This window comes from Muscardinus avellanarius, assembly GCF_963383645.1.
Source record: "Muscardinus avellanarius genome assembly, chromosome: 9".
Classification (NCBI taxonomy): Eukaryota; Metazoa; Chordata; class Mammalia; order Rodentia; family Gliridae; genus Muscardinus; species Muscardinus avellanarius.
Window position 1 is genome coordinate 113,718,473 of NC_137795.1, and position 21,813 is coordinate 113,740,285.

Genomic DNA, 21,813 nt, shown 5'->3' on the forward strand with positions numbered 1-21,813 from the left:
GGCTGGGGGTGTAGCTCAGGTAGAATGCCCCTGGTTCAGTCCTCAGCACCACAAAAAAGGAAATAAAAAACAAAACCATGTGGACAGAGGCGACGAGCCTGGGTGCCTTTGAGCCCCTTGGGGCCAGTGCTCCTCACCTGTCCTGAGGCGCCTCCTGCCACGGGCAGGTGCGGGGCCTCTGAGCCTGCCAGTGTTGGCTGGTCCCTGGAGCAGCCCTGGCGGCCATGCTCACCCAGCCGGGCGCCCCGTCTGTGGGAGCCGATGTTGGATGTGGGCTGCGACGTGGGCGCGACGGCCATGGAGGTGTGGGCTGTTCAACTGAAGTTGGTGGACCGCACAGGTTGTTTCTGTCTTGTGGCGCAGAAGCAGGGCAGCAGAGGGTGTATTCATTTCGAGTCACCCTTCCATGCCAGTCTGGTATGGAAGCTGTATTTCTATTTTCTGTATTTCTATCTTTCTAATAAACTTCTTTAAATCTTCCAAAAAAAAAAAAAAAAAAAAAAGCAGGGCAGCAGAGAAGGACACACTCCCAGCGGGTGGGGGTCTTCCTATTTGGGGTTGATTCCTGGGCTCCTCCCTCAGGAAGGCAGGCTGTGGGAGAAAGCCCTGCCCACCACCAAGGGTTCCTAAAGAAGAGGAAGAGAAGCCCCTAGAGTGGAAGTGGAGGGCAGGCCAGAGGAACAGCAGGTGGCCACGGGAGGCTAGCCGCCTGCATTCCTTCCCTTTTGGAGAACCAAGGTCTTAAAGAAGAAAATGTCTGGCGCGCGAGTGAGCAAGTTCACGGGTGCTGATCTCATATGTAAAATGGCCTGGCACGTAGCTGGCATTCCAGACTGTCAAGTGCTGGGGCCTGCACCAAAGCCTGCCCTGTGTGGGGGCGCGGTTCACGGAACCCACGAGCCAGTCCAGGCTGGGTGTCCAGCTCCCGTTGCTCACTGGGAAGCACGGCTACTAGTTGCTTGCTTGCTTGCTTGCTTGCTTGTTTTTGCAGTTCTGGGGGTGGAACCCAGGAACATTCTACCTCCCAGCTATACCCCCAGGCTTTTTTTATTCTTTATTTTGAAGCAGGGCCTCACTAAGTATCTGAGGCTGGCCACGAACCTGCGATCCTCCTGCCTCAGCCTCTCAAGAACGCTTGGTGGCACACTACTACTAATTTAAATAGCGTGTTCCCTTAGTATGCATCTTACCTTATATTTTGTTGTTGTATTTTAATCTATGTGGCTATCATGATTTGAAATCATTAGAATTATCTGCTTGCTCGATTAGGATGGCCTTTTTAAAGCAAGACATAACCTCATATAGTTTTTAGATTAAGTTATAAATGTTCACTTTAGAGCTACCTGAAGATTGATAGAGATGCATTTGAAAAGCATTATTTTTTTATTGATTCTTAATGTAGTAAATTACTGAAGTTGCTTGGCAGCGAGGAGAAGTGGCCGGGCTGTGGCTCACATCTGTTCTCCTGATGGAGCCACGATCTGCATTAATTGCGTGGCGACTGCACTTACTTATATTAAAAGGCTTCTACTATAATTAATCCTTTTTATTTCAGATCATTTTGGCACAATTTCTAGCTATAAACACTCATAAAGGACGGACAGTTGAAAAATACGTTACAGGTTTTTTCCATACACCTGCTGCCATTTGTCCGTGACAGGTAGTTATTGATAAGCTTCTAGGAACCACTGTGGTGCAGCTAGCTCAGAAATGCTAAGTGGATTCTTTTGCATAAAAAATAGGCAGCTTTGGAAGTTGTATAATTAACCTGTGTTTGGAAAATACCTTGATTTATGCTTACATTTGTATCTCAGTTGCATACATTATGGAAATTTAATTTATAACCCATTTAGCTGATGCAATCATAGTTTTTAGTGCTATCATTTATTAGTGCTTGTATATTAAATGTTCTAAAGGTTTAAACCTGCCTTATGTAAAAAATGATACCTAACATTTACATTTTATGAGTCACAGTGGGATCTCTGCTTAAAATTCAGGTAGCTCTGATCGTATGTGGAGCTTCCCTGGTTTATTGTTACTAATGCAGAGATGGCAAGCAGTGACCTTGCGTGTTGAGCCTGGATGATTTACAGTTCCCGTTTACTTTAAAGTCTGTACAAGTGAGCACCTGGGATCCATCACACCACTCTGTGCAGCAGATCTCCTTGGCTCTGGATTCATCATTCATTGAGAAGTAATGGTGTTTATAAGAGTTCCAGGTTAAGAGTATTAACCATTCTTCAAGCCAGCTTTGACTTTTTGGAACGACTCCGTACTTCCATTATCAGTAGTTGAGGAAGTGCTGGTGGCCGGTTTGTTGTCCATCCTCTCATCTACAAGTCCTTTTTCTATCTTTTCCGAATCGGTTGAGGGAGCCAGGTGTGTTGGTGCATACCCGCGATCTCAGTGCTTGGGAGGCTGAGACGGGAGGGTTGAGGTTGGCCGCCAGCCTCAACAACTTAAGCCTTGTTTCCAAATAAAAAATAAAATGAGAATGCCGGGCGTGGTGGCGCATGCTTGTAATCCCAGCACTTGGGAAGCTGAGACAGGAGGGTCGCGCAGGGTCAAAGCCAGCCTCAGCTATTTAGTGAGGCTCCCAGCAACCTAGTGAGACTCGGTTTCCAAATAAAATATAAAATAGGTCTGGGAGTATAGCCCAAAGGTAGAAAGCCTCTGGGTTCCACCCCCAGCACCCCACAAAAAAAAAATGAGGCTGAGGTGTAGGTTGAAGGTATTGATAGTTTTCTGGATCAAGACAGCAGTGATACTTAAAATGCTTATTCCCTTCTTTTTCCTACTTGAGTCATGTTGGCAGGTGAGTCTTGAAGTTGCAGAGCATACGGGCTAGCTGAGTGTGCTGTTGGAATGTGTAGGTTTCCCTCTGTGTGTTTAAGGACTGGTGACTTCGTAGGATACAGTATGAATCAGGTGACGGGAGGCCGCCATTGCACTGAGAGCCGTGCAGGCCAGGGCGGCGTGCGGCCCAGCTCCCAGAGATCCGTGCTCATGCTTACAGGTCCACACAGGCGTGCTTTCCTTTTTTTTTTTTTTTTTTTTTTAAAGCTCTTGTTTTTATTTATTTATTTATTTATTTATTTATTTATTTATTTATTGTGGTACTGGGGTTCCTGGACGCCTTTCTACCTCCAGGCTACACTCCCAGACCTATTTTATATTTTTTTTATTTGGAAACAGGGTCTCTTAAGCCAGCGCGGCTGGCTTCGATCCAGCGCAATCCTCCTGTCTCCGCCTCCCAAGAGCAGGGATTACAAGCGTGCGCCACCACGCCCGGCCAGAGGTGCTTTCTTGAACACTGGGGTGCGTGGTTCCCTGGGAGTGAGGCACCAACTCAGACCGGGATCTCTGAAGCACGTGTCCCTCAGGCAGCCCTGGGCCTGACTCTGCCTGTCCTCATGGCATCCCTCCTGGGGTACATGGTTCCTTGGGGGTGAGACCCCAACTAGGACCAGAATCTCCTTCACGCTCCGCAAGGGTCCCAACACTAGCCCTGCAAACGTAGGAAGGGCCCAGGAGCCCTCTGCCGGAGAGCACTCTTGCTTTCAAACTAGGCTCAAGTTCTCTGGTAACCAAGTAGGGGTGGTCACACCCTTCTCCTGAGCTGGATGGTGGGGCAGGGGCTTCTCGCAGGTCTGCAAGAGGAGTCAGTCTCCCCTTCAGATTAGAGGTGTCCAGAGGGAGCACTGGGGAATCTGGCGGCCAGTGTCTGGGAGTAACATTTAAGAATGCGGCTTGAAATTTACAGCACCTGTCCGGTTCCTTGTTGCATTTTCAGTCTAGGGCCGTTGGAATATTTCTCATGCCACATTTACAGCCCTGGCTTGACTTTACTTCCCACCCCCATATGATGGGGGGCCATACTCGCCACCAGTCCAGTAGCTCTTGGGAAATACAGCATGAGACTACAGCAAGGTGCCTCCGCTCCGCCTCGTGCCAGGATTAGGGCCAGCGATGGGCAGTGGGCTGGGAGCCCACCCGCGCCGCGGGGGTGGGAACTGCCTGGGCAGTGTCCGCTACAGAAAACCGCACCTCACACCCAGCCCTTTCATTCCTCCAGGTCGGCTCGTATGTACATGTTCATCAGTGCTAAAGCTGGGACACCTGACGTGCCTCTCGCCAGGTGCATAGCTACAGGTGCTGCACAGGAGCAGACCAAGGGCCTCGGGCCGTGGGTGTCGTGTAACCCCATTTGTGGAGTTGTGAGCCCGGCAAGGCTGCCTTTGCTGGCAGCTGGAGGGTGGAATGACGGGGCTTCCTGTCGGAGCAAGGCTGCGATCCACCTCTGTGGTCCTACTCAGAACTAAGTACAAGCCAGGCATAGTGGCGCACGCTTGTAATCCCCGCGCTTCGTAGGCCGAGACGGGAGGATCACACAGGTTCAAAGCCAGCCTCAGCTGCTTAGTGAGGCTCTTGGCAACTGTTTCCAAATAAAATAGAAAATAGGTCTGGGAGTGCAGCCCAGAGGTAGGAAGCCCCTGGGTTCCACCTCTAGTACCACAGAACAAACAAGTGAACAACTAAGTAAAAATCCACCAAGCTCTCCAGTAGTTTGTGTAGCCAGCCCATGCCCGTGACGAGTCAAGCTGAGGCAGGCAGTGATCGCCGATCATGAGAAAATCCGTCGTATGGCTTAGTGAAGGTGACATGAAGTGAGGTGTGGGTGTGACCAAAGCATGTAGAAGGCCTTGCTGCAGTGGAGCGGCTTCCTAAAGCCAGCGACCGGTGGCCGTGAGAGTCGGCTTGGTGGCACACAGCCGAGCGCGGCCACTCGGTGAGGCCCTGTTTCCAACTGAAGGGTAAAATAGGGCCGGGGCATCGCTCCGAAGACGAACGCCCCGGGCCTCCATCCCAAGCGCCGCAGAGATGTGAAGTTGAATGGTGTTCACTTGTCTGCCGAGCATGAAGGAAGCGTGCGCTAATTCTGGCCCTGGCCTCCTCCCTCCTGTTAAAGGCTCTCTACGAGAACATGCTGGTGGAGCTGCCCTTCGCCGGCTTCTTCCTCTCCAAGCTGCTGGGGACCAGCGCGGACGTGGACATCCACCACCTGGCGTCCCTGGACCCCGAGGTCTACAGGAACCTGCTCTTCCTCAAGAGCTACGAGGGAGACGTGGAGGAGCTGGGGCTGAACTTCACCGTGGTCAACAACGACCTGGGAGAGGCCCAGGTGAGGCTTCCAGCCGGTGCCATGTCTGGGGAACCTGCTGCGTCATGCACGGGTGGCACTGTCTCGTGTGAAGGCCCATGTGTCCTATACGCTGCGCCACCTGAGCTTTTGCATGTGTTAGTAAAAAGAATTACTGGGGCTGGGTGTGAGGAACCGCAGTCGGCCCGAGCCTCTGAGCTCAGCCTGGTTCTTAGCTCCTCGCAGCAAGTCTCTCTGCTCAACAGCTCCGGCTGTGTGGAAGCCTGGCATTATTTTCTTTAATTTAAAGATATTAGTTAATTACTTGGGAGGCTGAGACAGGAGGATCACGGTTCACAGACAGCCTCAGCTATTTACTGAGTCCCTCTGCAACTTAGTGAGACCCTGCTTCAAAATAAAGAATAAAAAATTGGGCAGGGGGTATACTCGGAGGTCAAATGCCTCTGGGTTCCATCACCAGACCTGAAAAAAAAAAAAAAAAAAAAGACCTTGGTTAGGGTCAATGAGAATCTCACTACTTGCTCAGACTATCCTTGAATCTGATTCTCCCGTCTCAGCCTCCCAAGTACTAGGATTACAGGCATGCACCACCACACGTGGCCAGTCCCATTTTTAAATAGTTATTTATTTATTTATTTATTTATTTATTTATTTATTTTTATTTTGGTGGTACTGGGGATGGAACCCAGAGGCTTTCTACCTCCGGGCTCTACTCCCAGAACTATTTAATACTTTATTTGGAAACAGGGTCTCACTAAGTTGCCTAGAGCCTCACTAAGTAGCTGAGGCTGGCTTCGAACCTGTGCGATCCTCCTGTGTCAGCCTCCCAAGCGCTGGGTTTACAAGCATACCTCACCACACTGAGCTTCAAAATAAAAACTTTGAAGCCGGGCGTGGTGGCGCACGCTTGTAATCCCGCGCTTAGGAGGCGGAGACAGGAGGATCGCGCAGGTTCGAAGCCAGCTGCGCTGGCTTAAGAGACCCTGTTTCCAAATAAAATATAAAATAGGTCTGGGAGTGTAGCCCGGAGGTAGAAGGGTTTCCAGGAACCCCAGTACCACCAAAAAATAAAAAAAGTAGAATAGGGCTGGAGTTGTTTGAAGTTACAGTGCCCTGGCATCCTTCCCCACACCACAAGCAATGAGAGAGGAGGAGGGCGGAAGGCAGGCTGCCTTTCTGTGCAGGTCCAACGTGTGCCTGCAAAGAACCAGAGAACCTTGTCCTGCCACGCGAGGCACTCGGCGTCTGCCAGCAGCGGGCGCTGTGGCCCAGCCGGCCAGTTGTGTGCTGGGCTGTTTTCTCCCTTGTCTTCTATGGAGCCTGCCTGTGCCATGGACTACCCCAGCTACCCCAGAAGCACAGGTGTGTGTGTTTCTGTTGCTGGGGTTGAGCCTGGGGCGGTCTGCCTCTGAGGTGAGCCCCAGCCGTATTTTTTTGTTTCGAATCAAAGTCTCAACTAAATTGCCGAGCGGCTCGCTTTGTGATCCTTGAACCTGTGATCCTCCTGTCTCGGCTCCTAGTACTGGCGTACAGGCGTGCGTCACCACACTCGGCCCAAAATGGTTGTTTTTGGGTTTTGGTTTTTGTTTTGTTTGTTTTAGGTACTGGGGATGGAACCCAGGAGCATTCTACCTCCAAGCTCCACCCCCTGCCCTATTTTTTTAATTCTTTATTTTGAAACAGGGTGTCACTAAGTTGCGAAGAGCCTCACTAAGCATCTGAGGCTGGCTAGTTCCTTGCACAGCACCACCAAAAAAGATTGGACTGGAGTTATGGCTCAGAGGTAGAGTACCCTGGGTTCGTTCCCCAGTAACACACACTCAAGCACACTCAGGACAGTGTCACAGGACAAATAAGTATCTCGCTACCTTGCCCAGGTCACTTCAGACCTACTGTCCTGCCTCAGTCTCCCTAGGCACTGAGATAACAGGTGGCGACTACCCTGCTCGCAGGAGCGTCCCCTGACCCTGCCCTAGGCCTGCGGTCTGGGAGTGTGGCTGTTTTCTGAGGTTCTCATGTAGGAGACCGGCTGCCTGGTGAAGCTAAGGTACCTACAGTCTCAGTAAGAACACAAACAGAAGCGTGCTGGCGCCAAATGGGGCGAGTGCTTTTACTTTGAAGCAGGCCTCACTAAGTAGCTGGGGCTGGCCATAAACCTGCAGTCCTGCTGTCTCGGCCTGCCGAGTGCTGGGTCCCGGGCCTGGGCCACCACCCCCAGCTATAGTTTTATATCTAAATTCTTTGCTTGGAACGTTTGTTGCTTTTGTTTTACCCTGTTGTCATACCTAGATTTATGATAGCCCTCGACATTTCTACTCACAGGTGGTTGAACTGAAATGTGGTGGGAAAGACATCCCTGTCACCAGTGCCAACCGCATTGCATACATCCACCTGGTCGCCGACTACAGGCTCAACAAGCAAATCCGCCCTCATTGCTTGGCTTTCCGGCACGGCCTGGCCAACGTGGTCAGCCTGGAGTGGCTTCGGATGTTTGATCAACAGGAAATTCAGGTACCCCACCTGGTGAATCTCAGGACCGTTGTTTCAGGAAATAAAATGGCTTTCCTGAAATCTCCCTCAAATTTTATTATTTAGCCAGGCGTGGTGGCTCACGCTTGTGATCCCAGTACTTAGGAGGCTGAGACAGTAGTATCGCAGGTTCGCAGCCAGCCTCAGCTGCTTAGTGAGGCCCTCTGCAACTAAGAGAGACCCTGTTTCCAAATCAAAGAATAAAATATAACCCGGGTGTGGTGGCGCACGCTTGTAATCCCAGCATTTGCGAGGCGGAGACTGGAGGATCGCAGTTCATGGACAGCCTCGGCTACTTAGTGAGGCCCTCTGCAACTTGATGAAACCCTGTTTCAAAAATAAAGAATAAAAAACAGGGCAGGGGGTGTAGCTCGGAGGTCAAATGCCCCTGGGATCCATCCCCAGACCCACAAACAAAATAAAAATAAAAATAAAAATAATAAAAAATAGGTCTGGCCGGGCGTGGTGGTGCACGCTTGTAATCCCTACACTTGGGAGGCTGAGACAGGAGGATCACACAGGTTCGAAGCCAGTCTCAGCTACTTAGTGAGACCCTGTTTCCAAATAAAGTATAAAATAGGGCTGGGAGTATAGCCTGGAGGTAGAAAGCCTCTGGGTTCCATCCCCAGTACTGGGGGCAAAAAAAATGATTATTCAAACTTGTTTTTCAGGTGTTAATTTCTGGTGCACAAGTTCCCATAAGTCTGGAGGACCTTAAATCCTTCACAAACTATTCAGGTATGTTTTATGTAGATAATTTACATGGCTCAAACACGCCAGTGCTAATCAGGCACTCCCCAGTACCACACAAATTAACAACAACAATCAAAACAACAGTGATAATAATCAGGTTAGAAGCTGGGCGTGGTGGCATCACACTTGTAATCCCAGTACTTGGGAGGCTGAGGCAGTAGGATTATGGTTTACAGACAGCCTTAGCTACTTAGTGAGACCATGTTTCAAAATAAAGAATAAAAAATAGGGCTGGGAGTGTAGATTGAAGGTAGAATGCCCCTGGGTCCCATCTCCCAGTATTGCAAAAAAAAAAAAAAAAAAAAAAAAAGTTAGAGATTACTCAGGCCTGGGGAAAAGAGGAAGGCCAGTTATTGCTTAGTGGTAACAAATTTCTGTTCGTTAAAACTACTAAATTGCCGGGCGTGGTGATGCACACTTGTAATCCCACTAGTTTGGGAAGCTGAGACAGGAGGATTGAGCAGTTTCGAAACCAACCTTAGCTACTCTCAGCAAGTTAGTGAGACCCTGTTTCCAAATCAAATATAAAATAGGTCTGAGAGTGTAGCCTGGAAGTAGAAGGCCCCTGGATTCCATCCCCAGAACCACAAAAAAGTAAAAAACCACTAAATCATATGCTTAAACATGGGTTAAATAGTAATTCTTAGGTTATATATTTTATCACAATAAAAAAAGAAAAATCCTAAGTGGTTCCCTGTGTTCTGTTGAATGCTTCTGTGTGTGAGCCATCTAAAAGCATATTTAGCCGGGCGTGGTGGCGCACGCTTGTAATCCCAGCATTCGGGAAGCTAAGACCAGAGGATCACAGTTCGTGGACAGCCTCAGCTACATAGTGAGGCCCTCTGCAACTTAGTGAGACCCGGTTTCAAAATAAAGAATAAAAAATAGGGCTGAAGCCGGGCATGGTGGCACACTCTTGTAATCCCAGCATTTGGGAGGCTGAGACCTGGAGGATTGTGGTTCGCAGACAGCATTAGCTACTTAGGCCCTCTGCACAGTGAGACCCGGTTTCAAAATAAAGAATAAAGCCGGGCATGGTAGCACACGCTTGTAATCCCCGCGCTTGGGAGGCTGAGACAGGAGGATCGCGCAGGTTCGAAGCCAACCTCAGCTACTGAGTGAGGCTCTCAGCAACTTAGTGAGACCCTGTTTCTAAATAAAATAGAAAATAGGTCTGGGAGTATAGCCCGGAGGTAGAAAGCCTCTGGGTTCCACCCCCAGTACCACCAAAAAATAAAATAAAGAATAAAAAATAGGGCAGGGGGTGTAGCTCAGAGGGCAAATGCCCCTGGGTTCCATTCCCAAACCCGCAAAAAAAAAAAAAAATAGGGCTGGGAGTGTCACTCGGAGGTCGAACGCCCCTGGGTCCACCCCAGCCCCGCAAAACCCAGCCCATGTACACAGACAGCATTTGCTGGTCGCCCTAGGTGTGGAAGTGAGCCGTGTCTGAGGCAGGAGCGCGCTCCCAGGCAGCCTGATGCTGCCGGGACCCTCGCCGTCCAGTATGCGTGTATCTGCGTGTCGGCACAGGTCTTTCGCTTCTGTAGTTTGTGAAAGTTTGAGCTCCAGTCTTCCGTGGAGGCGGTAACTCCTGAGGTCACAGTGTCCCTACTCGAGTCATAGCTTAAGAAATGGAAACCAGCCCACTTGCCTTTGCCTGACATGGGCCGCGTGCACGGCCGCCCGCACTGAAAGCTGACACCTGATGCTCTTTGCCATTCCCGTAAATAGTTTGAAATATTACCATGTTCATTCTGGTGCCAATTAATGCACTTAAGGTGTTTTATTGATGTTATTCCTGTAGTCTGTTTAACAATGAGGGAACAATATATAGCGATTATTTCAGTTTTAGGAAGCACTTAACGAGATTAAAGCTATAAGTAACAGATACTGCATTTTCCTTTTTTTTTTTTTTATGGTACTGGGGATGGAATCCAGGGGCATTCTACCTCTGAGCTACACCCCCACCTCCATTTTTTATTTTTTATTTTGAAACAGGGTCTCACTGAGTTGCAGAGGGCCTCACTAAGTAGCTGATGCTGTCTGTGAACCACGATCCTCTGGTCTCAGCCTCCCGAATGCTGGGATTACAAGTATGCGCCACCACGCCCAGCTGAGATTTTTTTTTTTTAAGGTACTTGGGAGGGAACCCCGGGGCATTCTACCTCCAAGTGACACCCACGGATGTATTTTTTTATTTTTTATTTTGAATTTGAAACAGGGTCTCACTGAGTTGCAAAGGGCCTCACTAACTAGCTGAGCCGCAAACTACAATCCTTCTGTCTCAGCCTCCCAAATGCTGGGATTACAAGCGTGCGCCACCATGCCTGGCTCATATACTATATTTTATTTTATTTTATTTTATTTATATTTATTATTTGTGTGTGTGTGTGATGCTGGGGTTGGAACCCAGAGGCTTTCTACCTCGGGGCTATACTCCCAGACCTATTTTATACTTTATTTGAAAACAGGATCTCACTAAATTGCTGAGAGCCTCACTGGGTAGCTGAGGCTAGCTTCGAACCTGTGCGATCCTCCTGTCTAAGCCTCCCAAGCGCAGGGATTACAAGCGTGCGCCACCACACCAGCTTCAGATACTATATTTTAGAATGGTGATCTAGCCACGTGCAGGGTTGGTCCTTAGCCATGGTCTATACCTTACTACCATAGAGAAGATAAAATTAACAGACACTAAGATCATGGAGGCCAGATAGTGGCTGACTCTATGAAAAATAACAATTCCAGCTGGACGTGGTGGCACAAGCCTATAATCCCAGCATTTGGGAGGCTGAGACAGGAGGATCGAGGTTCCTGGGGAGCCTCAGCTACTTAGGCCATTTGCAACTCAGTGAGGCCCTATTTTAAAAGTAAAGAACGTGGCCGGGCGTGGTGGCGCACGCTTGTAATCCCCGCGCTTGGGAGGCTGAGACAGGAGGATCGCACAGGTTCGAAGCTAGCCTCAGCTACTTGGTGAGGCTCTCAGCAACTTAGTGAGAACCTGTTTCCAAATAAAATAGAAAATAGGTCGGGGAGTATAGCCCGGAGGTAGAAAGCCTCTGGGTTCCACCCCCAGTACCATCGGAAAAAAAAAAAGTAAAGAACAAAAAATCGGGCTGAGGCTGGGCTTGGTGGCTCATGCTTGTAATCCCAGCATTCGTTCAGGAGGTTGAGACAGGAGGATCATGGTGCAGACACCTCAGCTACTTAATGAGGCCATTTGCAATTCAGTGAGACCCTGTTTCCAAACAACGAATAGGGCTGGAGGTGTAGCTCAGAGGTAGAATGCCCCTGGGTTCCATCCCCAGTATTGCAAAATAAATAAAATAGGGCAGGTGGTGTCAGAGGTAGACTATCCCGGAGTTTAACATCGGGAAATAGCAACCGCAGGGTTGCAGGCAGTGGGAGCCACGTGCGAGGCGCTGCTCACTCGGCCTGCTCAGCCATGGCGTTGATCTGTAGCCAGCATCATCCTCGGGAGGTGGACCCCTGCGGGACTGCACCGCGACCACACGTCCCTGTTCTGCTCTGGGCTCCTTTGACCCTTGACATTCACATCTCTCCTGCTTTGCCCTTGTCTCCAAAGAATTAGGGACAAGGGCTTTTTGTGGGGTGGGGGGCTGGGAATTGAACCCAGGGGCATTCTATCTCTGAACTACACACCTAGCCATATTTTATATTTTGTTTTGAAACAGGGTCTAAGTTGCAGCGGGCCTCGTTAAAAGTGGCAGAGGCTGGCTGGGAACTGCGATCCTCCTGTCTCAGCCTCCTGAGCACTGGGATTACAGGTGTCCTGTGAACCTCTGCTAAAGTTTGTTGCTCTGGTGCCTTTGAGAGCATCCTGCTTAGAGCACACTGTGATCCCACAACTCTGGAGGCTGAGGCAGGAGGATCACAAGTTTGAGGCCAGCCTAGGAAGCTTATCACAATCAAAAGGCCAAGTCAGGCATGGTGGCACATGCTTTTAATCCCAGCATTTGGGAGGGTGAGACAGGATCCGGGTTTGCAGCCAGCCTCAGCTACTTTGTGAGGCTCTTTGCAACTCGGTGAGATCCTGTTTCAAAATAAAGAATAAAAATAGGTCTGGGGGTGTAGCTCAGAGATAGTATACCCCTGGGTTCCATCCTCAGTACCGCAAAAAATTAAAAACTAAATAAATCAAAAGGCCAAGCCACACCGGGCATGGTGGCGTGTGCTTGTAATCCCAGTACTTGGAAGGCTGAGACAGGATCGCAGGTTCGAGGCAGCCTCAGCAAGTAGTGAGGCCTCAATCTCTGGTTACACACACACACACACACACACACACACACACACACACACACACACAACAATCCAAAGACCTGGGATTATAATTCAGAAGTCCTTGCCTAGCATGCCAGAGGCCCTGGGTTCTGCTGAAGGGAAGGAAAGCACCCTGCTATGGGCTGTCTGACTTTTCATGAGACGTTTCTTCCCTTTGTCACAGGAGGCTATTCTGCTGACCATCCTGTCATTAAAATCTTCTGGAGAGTCGTAGAAGGTTTCACAGATGAAGAGAAATGCAAGCTGCTCAAGTTTGTGACCAGCTGCTCTCGGCCCCCGCTCTTGGGGTTCAAGGTACCAGCTTGACACCCCGTTCTTGGGCTGGTGTGCGCACGGCGTGGCACCCGTGCACCCAGCAGTGGCTTTCCTTGTTGCTTTGGCGTCGTGCCCACAGGACCGACCTGTCTGTCTGACGACGTGCACTGAGCTTGCAGATGAGCTGTCTGCATCGCCAGCTGCTCCTTCTCCACCTCAGGGAAACACCATCTGGGAATGTTGTTCTACTACGTATAGGTGGAAGCAAAGAAATTTATCTTTTATGATACTACAGATGGAGCCCAGGGGAATTCTTTTTTGTTGTTGTTGTTTTGAGGTACTGGGGATGGAACCCAGGGGCATTCTACCTCTGCGCTACACCCCCACCTCCATTTTTTATTTTTTATTTTGAAACGGTCTCACTGAGTTGCAGAGGGCCTCACTAAGTGACTGATGCTGTCTGTGAACCACGATCCTCCGGTCTCAGCCTCCCGAATGCTGCGATTACAAGAGGGCACCACATGCCTGGCTTTTTGTTTTGTTTTGTTTTTTTAAATAGGAACTTGCTAAGTTGCCACGGATGGTCTTAAACCTGCACTCCTTTTATCTCTGCCTCTCAAAGTACTGGGATTACAGTTGTGTGCCACTGTGTCCAGCATTTGTGTTAAAGATTTTAATGCCAGCCAGGCATGGTGGCGCATACTTGTAATCCCAGCATTCGGGAGGCTAAGACCGGAGGATCGCAGTTCCAGGACAGCCTCAGCTACTTAGTGAGGCCCTCTGCAACTCAGTGAGACCCGGTTTCCAAATAAAGAATAAAAAATAGGGCTGGCTGGAGGTGTAGCTCAGAGGTCCAGTGCTCCTGGGTTCCATCCCCTGTATCTCAAAAAAAAAAAAAAAAAAAAAAGATTTTAATGCCACTCGGTAATTTTTATAAGTATCACCATACTGCTAAGGTTTCTAGTATCCCTTTTAAAACAGTACCAGAGCTGGGCATGGTAACGCATGCTTGTAATCCCAGTACTTGGAAGGCTAAGACTGGGGGATCACAGGTTCTTGGCCAGCCTCAGCTACTTAGAGAAGCCCTGTTTCAAAATAACGAATAAGCCGGGAGTGGTGGCGCATGCTTGTAATCTCAGCCCTTGGGAGACTGAGACTGGAGTATGGCACAGGTTCAAAGCCAGCCTCATGCCGGGCATGGTGGCGCACGCTTGTAATCCCCGTGCTTGGTAGGCAGAGACAGGAGGATCGCGCAGGTTCGAAGCCAGCCGCGCGCGCTGGCTTAGGATACCCTGTTTCCAAATAAAAATGTAAAAAATAGGTCTGGGAGTGTAACCCGGAGGTAGAAGGGCTTCCAGGAACCCCGGTACCACCAAAAAATAAAAAATAAAAAAATAAAAAAGCCAGCCTCAGCTACTTAGTGAGGCTCCTGGCAACTTAGTGAGACCCTGTTTTCAAATAAAGTATAAAATAGGTCTGGGAGTATAGCACGGAGTTAGAAAAGCCCCTGTGTTCAACCCCCAGTACCACCAATTAAATAAATAAAGAAAGAAAGGAAGGAAGGAAGAATAAAAAATTAGGGCTGGGGGTATAGCTCAGAGGTAGAATGCCCTTGGATTCAATACTTAGTACCCAAAAAAAAAAAATGTTTCAAACTTAACGTGTAATTTTTACAAACGTACCTGCTTTCAAACCAAGCAGATGATTTCCAGAGCAGTGCCTGAGGACCTGACCCATCTGACCCCAGATTTCCATTCTGGGAAGCGCGGGCCACAGGCCTTCTCACGACCCGGGCACCCGGCAAATGCAGAGCTGTTCCCCTGCACTCAGGACTCAGGGCCTCTACTTTCAGGCTGTACTCCCAGACTTTTTTTTTTTTTTTTTTTTTAACAAGCTATTGGGGATGGAACCCCCAGGGACATTCTACCTCTGAACTACACCCCCAGCCCTATTTTCTTATTCTTTAATTTGAAACAGGGTCTCAGTTGCACAGAGCCTCACTAAGTAGCTGAGGCTGTCTGCAAACCTCGATCCTCCTGTCTCAGCCTCCCGAATGCTGGGATTACAAGAATGCGTCACCACACCTGAATCCCAGACCGATTTTATATCTTATTTAGAAATAAGGGTTCACAAAGTTGCTGGGAGCCTCACTAAATAGCTGGGGCTGGCTTTGAACCTGTGCAGTCCTCCTGTCTCAGCCTCCCAAGTGCTAGGATTATAAGCGTGCGCCACCACACCCAGCTAAAGTGCCGTTTTGAAGCCAAGACATAGCCTTCCCCTTTCCTGCTTTTTCAGTGGTCTCACATGTGGGTCTGAACTAAGAGTTCTCCGTAATCAGTGTTTTCACACCCGTTGTGATAGATGTTGGTTAGAAATATTCCTTCCCAGCCAGCCATGTTGGCATACTCCTGCATTCTGAATACTTGGAAGGCTGAGACAGAGGACCATAGGTTCATGGCCAGCCTCAGGAGCCTAGCAAGACTGGTTCAAAATAAAAAATAAAATGGGCTGAGGTAAGCTGGCTGTGGTTGTGTAATCCCAGCATTCCAGAGGCTGAGACCGGAGGATGGCAGTTTGCAGACAGCCTCAGCTACTTAGTGAGGCCCTTTGCTACTTAGGCCTTGTTTTCAAGAAAATACAGAATAAAATAATAGGGCAGGGGCCAGGCATGGTGATGCATGCTTGTAATCCCAGCATTTAGGAGGCTAGGAAGGAAGATCCAGGTTCGCGGACAGCCTCAGCTCCTTAGGCCCTCTGCAACTCAGTGAGACCCTGTTTCAAAATAAAGAATAAAAAATAGGGCTGGGGGTGTAGGTTGGAGGTAGAATGGCCCTTGGTTCCATCCCCAGACCTGCAAAAAAAGGGGAGGGCTGAGGTAGAATGCCCCTGGGCTCAGTCCCCCACACACAGAAAAAGAAGCGCTCCTTCCCCTTGGTCTGTCGGGCGCAGCATGCCGCAGGGGCTGTCCACAGACTAGAAGCACTGAGCTGCTCAGCGTGGGCTGCCAAGCAAATTAAAGTTTAATATGTTTAATAAATGTGATTGTTACAGACAGAAAGCGCATTAAAGGGCTGAACAGAATTGTTAAGTTCCCATCAGGCCATATAATAAATGGATGACTTTTCTTGCTCTGAATTAATGTAAATTCCCGTTGTACTGTACTTAATAACGCACAGAATGGTGCCCTTGACTCTGGTTTCAACAGAGAACTTCATGTTTTCACTTTTAAGGTTCCAAGTAGAAAATTCAATTAGCATTATGCCAGAAACACTAAAATGTGGCATTCACTGCCACACAGCTCAAGCTCCCACCCGCTCAGTAACTGCCAGCACCTCCGCCTGCCCTCAGGGACCCTGAGCTTTTTCAAAATGTGATGCTTTCCTTTCGTTTTTGTTTGTTTGTTTGGTTTTGTTTTCATCTTACTGGGTTTTGTTTTCCTGGGGGCATTCTATGTCCAAGTTCTGCCCCCAACCCTTTTTATTTTTTATCATACTGGAAATGGCACCCAAGGGCATTCTACCTCCTAGCTACACCTCCAGCCCTTTCTACTTTATGTTCATGTTTTAGTCGGGGTCTTGCTAGATTGACGCATCTCACTACCTCCTGAGGTTGGCCGCAGAACTGTGGTCCTCCTGTCTCAGCTCCCCAAGTACTGGGATTTCAAGCATGCGCCACCGTGCCCGGCTAGGTCACGCCTGTCAGAGGTGTGGCAGGTACCTATGGTGCTTGTGTGTAAGGGGAAGATGTTGCCACCATCTGTGCGTCGGAGGAGGCCGTTTCTGGAGTGTGCTGCCCGAGTCACGATCCTGATGCTCAGTGGGCGCTGCTAGTCTCGGGAGTGTTTGCAGCTGTGGGTGTAGAGCGTGGCATGCTTGCACCTTCACTGGTCCTGTGATGCAGCAGCACAGAGCTCTCGAGAAGGCAAGGGTGCACACGGCCGCCCCGGGAAACAGCCAGGAGCGCAGCTGGAGGCCCGGCTCCAGGTGGCCCTCCGCAGGAGAGCACTTTCCCGCATGCGCAAAGCCCTGCGCTGCTCCCATCCCCAGTGCCAAAAAGAAAAAATTAACTTTGTTTTTTGATGCAGCTGTAAGTCCCACCTGCCTGTTACCCCTTGTAATCTTATTAATGTAGGAACTGGGTTGCTTCTCCATATATCTCGGAGTTGATGGAGGTTCTGTGGGGTCTAGGTGTGTCTTTTCTGTTCTAGAAGCTGTCCTGTACTAGCCACCGGTCACATTCACATGTAAGGACCCTGCTGCGAACCGGAGCTTAGCTGCCAGGTGGACCTTTGCCCTGTGCACCTGCAGGGCGACGCGTGGGCCCTGCCATTCATTGCTGCTCTTTTTTGGGAGACGGGTCCTGGGGATTGAACCCAGAGACTTATTACCTCCAAGTTACACACCCAGCCTGATTTTTTTTTTTTTTTTTTTTTTGTGTGTGTGTGTGTGTGTGTGTGTGTGTGTGTGTGTGTGTGGTACTGAAGATAGAACCCAGGGGCATTTGACCTCCAAGCTACACCTTCAGCTCTGTTCTTCATTCTTCTTTTTTGTTGTTTGTTTGTTTGTTTGTTTGTTTGTTTGTTTTTCTGGTCTGGGAATAGGACCCCAGGGACATTTGACCTCCAAGCTACACCCCCTGTGCTATTTTTTATTCTTTATTTTGAAATAGGGTCTCACTATTTCAAAATAGTTGCGGAGGGCCTCACTAAGTAGCTGAGGCTGTGGGTCTCAGCCTCCCAAATGCTTGGATTACAAGCATGTGCCATCACACCCATTTTTCATTCTTTATTTTGAAACAAGGTCTCACTTAGTTGCAAAGGACCTCACTAATGTAGCTGAGACTGTCCACAAACCAAACCATGATTCTCCTGTCTCAGCCTCCCGGATTCTGGCATTATAAGTATTCGCGACCATGCCTTTTTTTTTTTTTTTTTTTTTTTTTTTTTTTTTTTTTTTTTTTGGCGGTACTGGGAATAGAACCCAGGGGCATTGTTCCTCTGAGCTACACCCTCAGCCCTATTTTTTTAGTCTTTTTATTTTCAAAACAGGTCTCACTGAGTTGCGAAGGGCCTCGCTAAGTAGCTGTGGCTATCTGCGAACCGCAATCCTCCAGTCTCCCGAATGCTGGGATTGTACTGGGGTTGTAGGGGTATTCTACCTCTGAACTATATCCCCAGCCCTATTTTTTTTTTTTCTTCAGTACTGGGGATGGAACCCTTAGCCCTATTTTTTATTCTTTATTTTGAAACAGGGTCTCACTGAGTTGTGAAGGGCCTCAGTAAGTAGCTGAGGCTGTCTACAAACTACAATCCTCCTGTCTCAGCTTCTCCAATGCTGGTATTGCAAGCGTGCCACACCACGCCCGGCTTACCAGCCCTATATTTTATTCTTTATTTAAACATTAGAGTCTCACTAGGTTTCAGAGAGCCTCACTAAGTAGCTGTGGCTGGCCACACCTGTGATCCTCCTGTCTCAGCCTCCCAAGTGCTGGGGTTGCAAGTGTGGGTTGACAAGCCTCACTGGTGCTGCTCTGAGACAGGCTTGTGAGCCCTGTGGTGGATAAGGCCGGGGTATAGCTCAGAGATAGAACGCACCTTGATCCAAGTATCACACACAAAAAGAGAGCATGCCTACACAGCATTCACATCCGAGCGAGGACCCACGGTGAGGACCTGAGCTTTCTCTTGAGCGGGGTCGGTGCCCTGAGGAGCAGTTTGCTCCGGAAGATGAATGCATTTGAAACCTCTGTGTACAGTGAGCAGGTTCGCAGTGTCCGAAGGCTCCTGTCCTGGAAGCTGTTGGACGTACCTCAGGCTGCTCGTTATCTGTGCAGGTCGGGGAAGGGGGAGCAGCACACGGGCTCCAGGCACTCTGCCCTGCGCTGCTCCAGCCCTCCACGTCTTCACTCCAGTCTCACTGCCGTGCGTCTTCAAATTCATCTGAACATTTTCAGTCTTCGTAAAACTATTTCTCTTCTCCGACGTAATGGAAAAAATATATAAGTATATAGTGTGTCATACTGGGGATTTCACCCAGGGGCACCCCACCTTTTCAGCCACACCCAACCCTTTCTATTTTTATCTTGAAATGGTCTCCCTAGGTTGTCGAGAGTCTCCCATGTTGCTGAGGCTGTCTTCAAACCTGCGATCCTCCTTTCTCAGCCTACCAAGGACTGGGATTACAAGCATGTGCAACCACACCTGGCCTAACAAAGTTTTATTTCTTTGACTTTATATTTAGTCTCTTTTATAAGTTTGAGGGCTTTATGAGTTTTATTTTAGCTGGGCATAGTGACACATGCTTGCACTCCCAGGACTTGGGAGACTGAGATAGGAGAATCACAGGTTCAAGAACAGCCAGCAAGTAGTGAGACTTTGAGTAGCCTAGCAAGACCCTGTTTGAAAAAGACAACAAAAAGCCTGGCGCAGTAGTGCATACCTGTAATCCCAGCATTTGGGAGGCTGAGACAAGAGGATCACAGGTCTGCGGCCAGCCTCATCTACTCAGTGAGGCCCTCCGCAACTTAGCGAGACTGTTTCAAACTAAAGAATAAAAAGTCAGGCTGGGGGCCACATAGTGGCGCACGCTTGTAATCTCAGCCTTTGGGAGGCAGAGACTGGAGGATCTCGAGTTCCTGAACAGCCTGCAACTCAGTGGGACCCTGTTTCAAAAAATAAAAGGACTAAAAAATAGGGATAGGTGGATAGCTCAGAGATACAATGGCTTGGGTTCCATCTACAGTCACGCACGCGCGCGCACACACACACACACACACAAATAATAATAATAGACAACACACTCAAAGTAAAATATGGAGTATTTTCATCATCCTAACAAAAAAAATAATAATAATAGACAACAAAAGAGCCAGTTGGTGGAGCACTCTTAATCCCAGCATTCGGGAGGCTGAGACAGGAGGATCGCAGTTCACAGCCAGCCTCAGCTGCTTAGTGAGGCCCTCTGCAACTCAGTGAGACCCTATTTCAAAGTAAAGAATAAAAAATAGAGCAGGGGTGTGGCTCAGAGGTCGAGGTAGAGTGTCCCTGGGTTCCATCCAGTATTGAAAATCAAAAAAAGAACAAAAACATTTAGAAGGGCTAAAAGTGTAGCTTGAAGGTAGTTGTGTTTTTTTTTTTGTTGTTTGTTTGTTTGTTTTTTTGGTCCTGGGAATTGAACCCAGGGCACTCTACCTCTGAGCTACCCCCCCAGCTCTATTCATTTTGTGTGTGTGTGTGTGTGTGTGTGTGTGTGTGTGTGTGTGTGTGTGTGTGTGTGTTGAGGTACTGGGGTTGGAACCCAGGGGCATTCTACCTCTCTGCTGCACTCCCAGCCCTAATTTTTTATTCTTTATTTTGAAAAAGGGTCTCACTGACTTGCAGAGGGCCTCACTAAGTAGTTGAAGCTGGCTGCAAACCGTGATCCTCCTGTCTCAGCCTCCCAAATGCTGAGATTACAAGCATGTGCCACCATGTCTGGCCTTAAGTTGTGTGTGTGTGTGTGTGTGTGTGTGTGTGTGTGTGTTGTGTTTTTTTTTTTTTTGTGGTACCAAGATGGAACCCAGAGGCTTTCTACCTCTGGGCTATACTCCCAGACCTATTTTATACTTTATCACTAAGTAGCTGAGGCTGGCTTCGAATCTGTGTGATCCTCCTGTCTCAGCCTCCCAAGCGCAGGGATTACAAGTGTGCGCCACCACACCCAGCTTAAGTTATATTTTTTAACAGGTAGTTACATAATAGTAGCTGTATAATGACCAATATTGTAGTATTGGTTTTATTTTTTGTGTGTGTGTGGGTGTGGGTGTCTGGGGATGGAACCCAGCAGCATTTGACCTCCGAGCTACACCCCTTGCCTTATTTTTTCTTTATTTTGAAACAGGGTCTCACTGAGTTGCAAAGGGCCTCACTAAGTAGCTGAGGCTGTCCACGAACCGCAATCCTCCGGTCTCAGCCTCCCAAATGCTGGGATTACAAGCGTGCGCCACCACGCCCGGCTTGTACTTTTTACATTGTTAACTGATCTTTCAAAGACCAGAGGAAGCCAGATGTGATGGTGCACACTTGTAATCCCAGTACTTGGGAGACTGAGGCAGGAGGATCACAGGTTAAAGCCAGCCTCAGCAACTTACTGAGGCTCTCGGCAACTTAGTGATATCCCGTTTCCAAGTAAAAAAAAAAAAAAATTAAAACAATCGGTCTATGGGTGTAGTCTAGAGGTAAAAGGCCCCTGGGTTCCATCCCCAGTACCATAGTAAATAAAGAGCAGAGGACACATCCAGAGGCCCTATCCGTGAGCACAGTGCAGGCCCACATGCAGTGCAGAGCCCCGGCCTCGGTGTTGGCAAGTGGGCCAGGCTGGGTGTGACGTGTCTGCGCGCTCGCTGTCTTCCAGGAGCTGTACCCTGCGTTTTGCATCCACAACGGCGGCTCGGACCTCGAGAGGCTGCCCACGGCCAGCACCTGCATGAATCTGCTGAAGCTGCCGGAGTTCTACGACGAGGCTTTGCTGCGAAGCAAGCTGCTCTACGCCATCGAGTGTGCTGCTGGCTTCGAGCTGAGCTGAGCTGGGCCGGGCCGGTGGGCCCACCTGACCGAGCATCTCGCCTCCCGGCCCCGCGTGCGCAGGCTGGCCTGGCTCTCCCCAGCTCCTCCTGCCGTTCCTTTCTCCCTCCGTTTTTTAGCTGATTTTTATTCTAACACAGTCACTTACTTAGATGGACATTGCTTTTCAGATAATTTAAATAACGATAGTTTTGTGCCATGTGGCTGACTTAGTCATTTCGCCAAGGAGAGCACAGTTTTAGACGGTGGCGACTCA

General features: G+C 49.1%; 1 protein-coding gene across 1 annotated transcript in view; it reads left to right on the forward strand.

Annotated features, from left to right (window-relative positions):
• UBE3C (ubiquitin protein ligase E3C) overlaps positions 1 to 21,558 on the forward strand; it is a gene marked incomplete at both ends in the record, with an annotated part of 88,400 nt that extends 66,842 nt beyond the window's left edge. Inside the window, 5 exons of the mRNA XM_080701010.1 lie at positions 4,970 to 5,182; positions 7,484 to 7,672; positions 8,362 to 8,428; positions 12,906 to 13,036; positions 21,388 to 21,558. Of these exons, the coding sequence (XP_080557136.1) occupies positions 4,970 to 5,182; positions 7,484 to 7,672; positions 8,362 to 8,428; positions 12,906 to 13,036; positions 21,388 to 21,558 (771 nt within the window). The remainder of the gene's footprint in view (positions 1 to 4,969; positions 5,183 to 7,483; positions 7,673 to 8,361; positions 8,429 to 12,905; positions 13,037 to 21,387) is intronic.
• Positions 21,559 to 21,813: the final 255 nt, after the last annotated feature.